Source organism: Oculina patagonica, chromosome 8 (genome assembly GCF_052425735.1).
Source record: "Oculina patagonica isolate OP01 chromosome 8, crgOcupat, whole genome shotgun sequence".
Taxonomy (NCBI): Eukaryota; Metazoa; Cnidaria; class Anthozoa; order Scleractinia; family Oculinidae; genus Oculina; species Oculina patagonica.
This window is the reverse complement of record NC_135765.1, coordinates 8026110-8035154: the sequence shown is the minus strand read 5'-3', so window position 1 is coordinate 8035154 and position 9045 is coordinate 8026110. Positions and strand designations below refer to the sequence as shown.

At 45.6% G+C, this 9045-nt stretch overlaps 1 protein-coding gene across 1 annotated transcript; it reads left to right on the top strand.

The window, feature by feature from the left end:
* The first annotated feature begins 1856 nt into the window (after positions 1-1856).
* LOC144663086 (uncharacterized) lies at positions 1857-2507 on the top strand. Its single transcript, XM_078524021.1, has one exon. It carries the CDS (start codon positions 1857-1859, stop codon positions 2505-2507), a length of 651 nt encoding a protein of 216 aa, XP_078380147.1.
* The last annotated feature ends 6538 nt before the right edge of the window (positions 2508-9045 follow it).

Below are 9045 nucleotides of genomic sequence, written 5' to 3'. Positions count from 1 at the left end.
CGAAGTTACTTTGAAGTGGAATATACAATGAAAAAAGCAAACGGTACCAACGTGACGGCAGCGGAGAAACTCTATCCCGAAAACAACCTAGCTCACACCCTGTTCAAGCAGGTCACCATGCGTCTGAATGGCACGTTGATCAATCCCATGACAGACAATTACCATTACCAAGCCTGGTTTCAAACCTTACTCAACCACAATGAAGATGATGGAGAAACGATCTTGCGCCCTCAAGGATGGTTCAATGGCATTGACCACCCAGACGAGCTCACAGACAACAACACAGATGTAACCCATAATGATTTCAAAAACTTGCCTCCTACCCAAAATCTGTTCGTCGCGAACATGTTGAGGGAGAAAGCTCATTATGCAGCGGGAGCGAAGCGTGTGTTGAGGTTCAAGCCCTACATCGAAGCCTTTTACTTGCACAGATTCTCAGTACCGGGTGTGCAGATTGGAGTGAAATTTGAAGTCAACCCTGTAGCCGTGTCCCACTTGGGGTTTGGCGTAGCAGCCTTGCCTTTGGCAGAGGCAAACTTTTCCATGCGGTTTGTCCTGTGTCAATTGCAACTCAATCCGAACGTGTACCTAGAAGTCATGACTACGCGCAGAGGCACTGACACCCGGCCTCCCCAGATGGTTTCCTATCCCACAGTACGAGGAGAAATCAGGACCTTCAATGTATTGGCTGGCGTGCAGGATCACGAAATTTACAACATCTATCAACTTAGAGTTCCCAATCGACTGGTGATTGGTATGGTAGAGGCGACCGTTTACAACGGGGAATACACCAAGAGTTGTTTTAATTTCCAAGGATTTGCCTTGACTAGTATCAAACAAACCATCAACAATGAAGAATACCCGTACGAGACCCTAGAATTGGACGCAACCAATTCAAGCAAAGATGTCCGAGGATACCACCGATTCCTGGAAGCCAGCGGATGTTTCTGCCAACAACGAGGCAATATGGTGACCTTTGGAGATTGGACCAACAACGTCAAACTGTTCATGATTGACAACGTGGCCAATGGATGCGTGGACAGCCCTAGACTTAACCCCCGCCAAACGGGTGACGTCAAACTCAAATTCCAGTGGGGACAAGCTCTTCCAGAAAATATCGTCATCATCGTGTATGCTGAATTTGAAAACATGATTGAAATCGATCGTAATGACGCAGTCTTGTACGACGTGTACCGTCCTGTCGCAGCTGCATAAAAAAAAGAACGACCCAGCAAGAATGACCACATCATGGAGAAAGTGCAACTGAACAATGTGCAATTGGACCGTTTGGCCAACCAGCACCCAGATTTGAGCCCTTACTTCTACCAGACAGTGGCCTGCAATCGCCTGCCCAAGAAACCCGTCACACATCGACCTTGCGCTTACATCGTCAACACGGACCCCGACTCCAAACCCGGTTTGCATTGGCTAGGTCTATGGACCGAGAACGGAGTGTGTGAAGTGATGGACAGTTATGCCCTACCGTTGACCACTTACAAGACAACCCGTCCCCTGCTCCGATGGTTGAAACACCATTGGAAGATCAAGACCAATCAGACCAGTCTACAATCCATATACAGCCAGAGTTGCGGCGCTTACGCCCTGTTCTACCTCATTGCTCGAGCTCAAGGCAAGACCCTGGATGACTTTCTTCGTCAATTCAAGAAACATCGATATGTGTACAATGATCACAAAGTCGGCGCCATGTTAAAAACATTGATCAAAAAAGAAATGTACTGGGATAACATTTGTAAACTAAGACACGCTCAAGATTGTAAACGTTCCAAGTCTGGTGTAAGGCAATTAATGCAATAAAAATCTTTCGCACTACCCTGAATGTAACATTGTGTGTCATCATGGAAAAGAGAGAGGCGTTTCGATTCCACACCCCCTCTAGCATGCTGATCGTAGGTCCTTCGGGCTGCGGAAAGACCGTCTTCACGACCAAATTACTTTTAGAAAACCTTGACTTATTTCACCGCCTGGAACCCAACGTTCATTACTGTTACGGGGTGTGGCAAGATAGTTTCCAAACCCTTGAAGAGGGAAGGGTCCATTTTCACCATGGGATTCCCGACTACGCCACATTAAAGAAATGGTTCCCCCACGGAGGTCTTCTCGTCTTGGATGATCTCATGGAAGAAGGGGCGAGCGACAAGCAAGTCTTGGATTTGTTCACGAAATACTCTCATCACAACGACATCACGGTGCTCTTCCTATGCCAAGACATGTTTCCTCCCGGTAAATATTCCAAGTCGATCTCTCGCAACGCGCACTATGTCGTCGCGTTTAAAAATCCCCGAGATCAAATTGGAATGCGAAATCTATTGTTGCAAGCATTTCCCGCCCAATGGAAACAAGTCATGGATCGTTTTTCGCAAGTCACTGAACGCCCTTTTGGCTACATGCTGTTGGATCTTCACCCTCGTAGTAGCGACGACAAACGCATTTTAAGTCATCTTTTAAAGGACGACGGCTGCATTCATTTTTATCGACACACTCCATAAAGGACTTGACCTAGTGCCACCTCTACACTACACACCATGGCCTCCCCAGACCAAGGAGAAGAAGCGCTTGAAGCGCTACGAGAGCAAGCCTTGGAGGTCAGTACGTTATCACCCGCTTCAGTGCAAAGAATCAACCAACCCGTCACCACGTCAGCACCTATAGGAGTAGGACAGTCACCAATTCCCCTACGCATCGTTCCCGATACAGATGAAGTAGACGATGAATTAGACCGCATAATCGGCGACTTCTCCCCTTCCAATCTCTATGGCGATCCCCAGCTAACTGAGGGTTGGAGCGACCTATTTGATCCCGCATTGTTACCCTCCGCCACGGCTACAGCCCCCACCGCCGTCCAACCCCCGTGGCACCTGCTACTACGACTCCGATCACCACGGCAGGACCTCCCGCTGGTGTAGGAACGACAGCACCAGGCACCATACCCTCTACAGGTGTGGGAACGACAACAACAGCCGCGCCAGCAGCAACAGCTCCCGCAGGTGTGGGGACAACCGCTCCGATCACCACCACAGTACCACCTACAACACAGGTACCGCCAACCACAGTACCACCTACAACACAGGTACCGCCAACCACAGTACCACCTACAACACGGGTACCGCCACCCCGTCAAACGATCCCCCTCACAGTTCCCACCACCGCCACTGGCACTAGACCTAGTGTAACGGCTCCGAACCCTGGGAGACCTCCCAATACCTTTACACCCGTCCGACCACCACGACGTCGGTCCGGCGGAAAAGAAGAAGAAGAAGCACAACCGCCGCCGCAGCGGGAACTGCAGCCGGTGCTGCTGCCGGTGCTGATGATGCCGCTGCCGGTGCGGCGGCTGCTGCAGGTCAAGACGGGCGAATGAGTCAAGATGAATTACGTCGACAATTAGAGACGCTCTTGAAAACTCATTCCCAGATGGGTAGAGGACGTCGAATCGCAGGCATCACCACCACCAATACCATTACCACTGTCTATAAAGACGGAAGTAGACCCTCTGTGCGCAGAACCTCCACTCGAGTCTCCAATCCATGAGAGCATAAAACAAAGAAACCCTCAGGCAATTCATCAGTCATGGCCACCCGGAGGATAAGGAGACGACGTCGGTATTACCGGCACTACGGAGGCATCGCCCCCAGCGCCATCCGAACCATCGGATCGGCTCTGGTATCAGCGGGAAAAGCGGCTGCCAAAGCCGCAGGGGTTGGTGCCCTTTCGGGTCTAGCAGGTTACGGAGCGAAACGCGGTTCTGAACTGCTCGACCAAAAACTACAATCGGCGCGGGAGACCCCTACACCTCGAACCACCGTCATCAAGAAGAAAAAAGGGTATAAACAGATGGGCACAACACGACGCAGCAGTAGAACCACCAAGAAGAGAAAGCGGTCATGAGTAGCGCTCAACGACAAAGACCTTTTCTCGGGGCTATCCTAAAGGAGGCCAATCGTCGCCGTCGCCAGAAAATGTTGCAACATGCCAATGCGGACCAGATCAACGCTCTGAGCGAAGTCGTCTTAAACTTACTCAAACACAAGATCCCCGTCCCACCCGATCTCACGGCTAAACTCAGACGCTATAAGAATACGTTGAGAGAGATTGGACGCCGCACAAACTCCGTCAAGAAGAGACGAGAAGGTCTCCAGAGTCAAAGTGGGGCTGGCTTTTGGAAAAGTCTGGATCAAGTCTATCAATTATGTCTGAAAGAAAAAAACTAGACACACTCGTCACCCTGTTAACCGAGGCCAACGCCCAGAACGAGGAGCTGAAAAAAGCGCGCAACGAGTGGGAATCGAAGTACAACACGTTACACCAAGAGCACGTCGCCCTTCAATTTGACATCTGGTGCGACGCTTGTCAGGCGCGACAGAAGCAAACCCCCGACGGGAACACGTATTGGACGTGCGACGCGTGTTCGGTCCAATCGACGTCCAAACAACAATTAAAAGAACGTTTCGCCGATCTACAAGCGCAAGTGGACTATTGGCAACGAGCTTACGAGGAACTCCTCGAATCTCGTTTTGCCAAAGCATAAAAACCCCCATACCCCTTCTCGTTCTACTCACACGATCTTACCATGACGCAAGAAATGCTTATGGTCTCGCCCGAAGAGCTTCGACAATTGATCAGTTTCTACAAAGGTGAAATTACTCAAGATGCTCTCCTTGATAAGGCGGCCCGTCTAGCAGCTAAAGCTCATTTGATGGTCAAGGACACCGCAATACCACCAGCGATCAAGGTCCCTTTACTGAAGGAACTGCTGACGCGTAAAGCCGACACCCTGGATAAAATAACCCACGGCGAGCCCCTGGAAGAACGGCGCCAACCAGTCCTTCATCCCCCCTCTTTGCAGCGACCCGTCCAAGAAAAAGCGCCGCTGATACGACGCCAAAAAAACTAGACGGAAAACCGAAGTCGAAAAGTTAGAGCCCTTACCTGGTTGGGAAGCCTGGGCTCGCGGCGGTAGACGAACGAGCCCCAGAACACCAAAGACAGCTCCCAAAACACCCAGCAAGCCACGACGCTAAAAATCATGCCGAAACGAAAACGTCCTATGGCCCTACCCAAAGGCCGGCGATGGTTGTCTCAGATGATTTATACACAACGTGGAGGTCTGGCTGACCTGCAAAAATTACTCACCAAGACAGGAAAGGAACTTCATTGGCCCGGCTATCAGTACATGGGCGCTGGGACAAAATTGCAAAAGAGACTCAGGCGCGGAGACCCGGGTAAAAATCGATTGGATCGACTGGCCAAACAACACGACATTGATTATTCGAAAGCACGATCCCTCAAGGACAAATGGAAAGCCGATGAGAAAATGATACGAGCCATCGACAACTTACCCGGAAAGAAAACACAAACTGAGCGTATCGTTAAAAATATCATGAAAGCAAAGAGAAAATTGAAACTGTAATATTTTTTTATTGATTTTTTCATTAAAAAAACAATGACTAGCTACACGACGTCTTGTCTTGGTAGCTGGACCCTGTTAGTCCAGCGGTTAGAGCGGTCGCGCGTCAGACCCTTGTCCCCCACGTTCGACTCCCCGCCAGCGCTTCTTTTTTCTTCCTCTTCCTAGCGAAAAAAATAAAATGCAAATTAGTATCGAATATCGAATATCGACCGAGTATCGAATATCGACCGAGTATCGAGTATCGATCGAGTATCGAGTATCGAATATCGACCGAGTATCGAGTATCGATCGAATATCGAATATCGAGTATCGACCGAGTATCGAGTATCGATATGCAAATTAAGTGTCATTGTCAGAGTAAACCAGGCAATGCCAAAAGATGGGGGTCAGCCGATTTCCCTCATATTTTCAGCATTTAAAACCTATCAGATAAGATTGTGATTGGTGGCATTTAAATGATTTTCTGCCTTTTCAATCTTGAGATTGACCACCCCCTTAGTTTTTGGCACAGAAAGTGCCAAAAATCCTCATAAAAAAGGCCAATTTCTCAGTACAGGAAACAGATCTTCCTTTTGCATTTCGTGCACAAAACTTTTTCTCAAGGTAAATTAACTGGTTGTTGATGTTTTGCATGCTTAGAAACAACTTTTCAGTTCAACTGTAATTTTTACTATATTTTCTAAACTAGGTAGGTAGCTTGTGCCTTGCCACAGAGTGAATTTGGGGGATTTTCAAATTCAATTTTTTCAAAAGTGCGATAGTTTATTTTTTATTAAAAGCCATTTTATAACAGTCCATACCCTTCTTATTCGAAAACAAGAATTTATTGATTGGCACGATAAATTTTTTTCTCCACGAATTTAGTTCAAAAATGGCTCTGATCGCTCTTATGGCTATTTTCCCGCCAAAATTAAATCACACTAAAATATCACATGACATCGATACAATTATATTTTGAAATGAAATAGTTGTATTTTAATTCATTGAAAGGAGTAGAAACTTCATTAAATGTGTTAATAATTGATTTCGAATTAACTATGTTAATTGACCCTCGGACGTACAAGGGGGGGGGGGGGGGTGGATGACACCACCCCATGAGGTTTTTTCTAAATTTTGAATAAACGATTTACTCTACAATGCTGAAACTTTCATTAGCTGTTCATTCATCCTTTGCGGAAATTTTGATATGTCAACGATGTGTCCGTGGTGTGTGACGTTGCCGTGACAACGTCATAAATGCAAGCAGGTCTTGCCAAAAATCGTCATTTTTACCATTTTTCTTAATTTTTTCAAGTTTTTTAAAACAGAAGTGCAAGATGTGTTTATTTTTACATTCCGTAAGCATTCTGGCTTGATTTTGCATCAACTCCCGTTATTTTCTGACTTTCTAAGAAAATGTTGAAATCCAAGATGGCGGATTCAAGATGGCGGCTCTAATGACGTCACGTGATGTCATATGACGTCACAGCCAATTAAAATTATGTCATCTTATAGAGTACGCTGAGGGTTTTCTTCCAAGTTCAAAATAATATCTCTACGCCTTAATATAACGAAAACTCCGGGGAGGGGCTCCATCCACCCCCCCCCCTCCCCTTTGTACGATGGTGGGGGTCTGAGTTGGCTTGTACGTCCGAGGGTTAAAGTAATAGATACCGCAGTCCGTGCATAAATTCATTGTGTATTTCCTGCGAAAACTAAGTCGTATTACGTAAGCATTGCTTCGATTTTCATAGTTTAGTTTGGTATGTCTTAAAAGCGAGATTATAAACGTAATATATAAGGCGGTCTTTGTAGTAATGATCCAAGGTACCAAAGAAAGAAACCACGAGTCGAGACGTTATTTCTCACGTTCGACACGGAATTTTGTCAGTTTCAATTCATACTATCACGTTTCATTCGGGACAAACACTCTTATATAAAGTATGAATTGTTCGTTAGCTTCACAAGAATCACCTTGTAGTCTTCTCGAATATAGTACAACTGTTCTACCGTTAGATGCTTGAAAACAAGATGTTACAGTTCGCTTACTACTCGAGGTCTTGTTGTGAGTGGCAAGCGAGGATGGCGATCTCGAAGTTCAGAAATCACTGAGGGAGCTTTCTTCATTCAGTTCAGGTCACTTTGACTTATCCGTAGATAGAGTGGCAGGTATGAGCATCTGTCCAGAATACTAAAAGAGAAGTAACAGGCGACTGCATGCGACTGGCGACCTTGAAAAAATACCTGTTGCTATCACTGCACAAAGATCAATGCAAACAGATTAATGACCCACGCCGTGTTTGCATGACCTTTGTAACACTGTCACGCTGGTTGTAATTTGAGCTCCTCTCTTTTCAAGTTAGTCTTTAGTTCTTTTCATACCAAAACAGACACAAACACGCATACAAGACCCAAGTAGACGTACACAGGTAGAAGTTTAGCTGAGCAATTTTTATGCTAGAATCGTTAGTAATAGGAAGCATTTTTTCCTTATACCATTGCTTATACAATCTGGCTATAGAGCAACTGTTATCGTAACACTCTTGATGAAATTGTGTGCTAATTATTTAATGTACTCTCATTTGACCAATAAACGCACAAATCTCTGTTTTGGATATATGTTGTTGAAGACTGTATTCTCGTTTTTATCACTGAAGACGACTGTAATATGTCCCAACACCCATCTAAATTTGCACAGAAGCACAACGTTCAGCAATATGGCCCATAAAGTTCATAAATCTGAGCTTTCATTTCCTATAATAAAATAACAATCATAGATCATGGGGCACCTGTGGAGATAATGATGATAATGATGTTGTTGTTGTTGTTGTTGATGATGATGATGATGATGATGATGATGATGGTGGTGGTGGTGGGGGTGGCGGTGGTGATGATGATGACGATGATGATTGCATTTTGACTGCTATGACTGTAATCAGGACATCTTTTTTCAGATGAAAGTCTTCAAAGCCGAAATTTAACACACAAAGCAAAACCAGACAAGAAACCCACTAAATGCAGTGACTTTTGTGGGGTTTTTCTGTTTGCAGGCCCGCTTTACAACAATTTTCACAGACGAGTACTATCCTTTCGGGTATTTTCCTTGGACGGGCACTATTTAAACAATAGAGTGTTTCTGTCGAGGAACTATCGACTGATAGTTGTCCCGCGGAAATTTGATGTTCTTGAAAAAAAATATTAGCCCGAGAAGCGAAGCTTTAAGGGCTAATATGCTAGTTTTAAGAACATCAAATTTCCAAGGGGCAACTATCAGACCGATAGTTCCGAGACAGAAACACTCTATCGTTTTTATTATTCACCACTAAATTTTCTCCGGCTTCGGCGCGCCCATTCAAAAACGAGCATCGTGAATTATTTTTTACTTTTCAAAACAAAAAACTCAATTGAAAGCCGAAATTTAACAAACGAAACAAAATCAGACAAGAAATCCACTAAATGCAGTGATTTTGGTTGCTTTTTTTTGTCTGCAGGCACACTTGTTTACAAAAAATTTCACGGGCGGGCACTATCCATCCGGGCATTTTTCTCGGACGGGCACTATGAGCTGTTAGCATAACCACACTGACCTACTATTGGTAATCACGCAATCTGATTGGCTACACAGGTGCCTACTATTG

Coding starts and splice junctions, on each gene's coding strand:
- LOC144663086 (XM_078524021.1), top strand. CDS start 1,857: ATGGAAAAGAGAGAGGCGTTTCGATTCCACACCCCCTCTAGCATGCTG.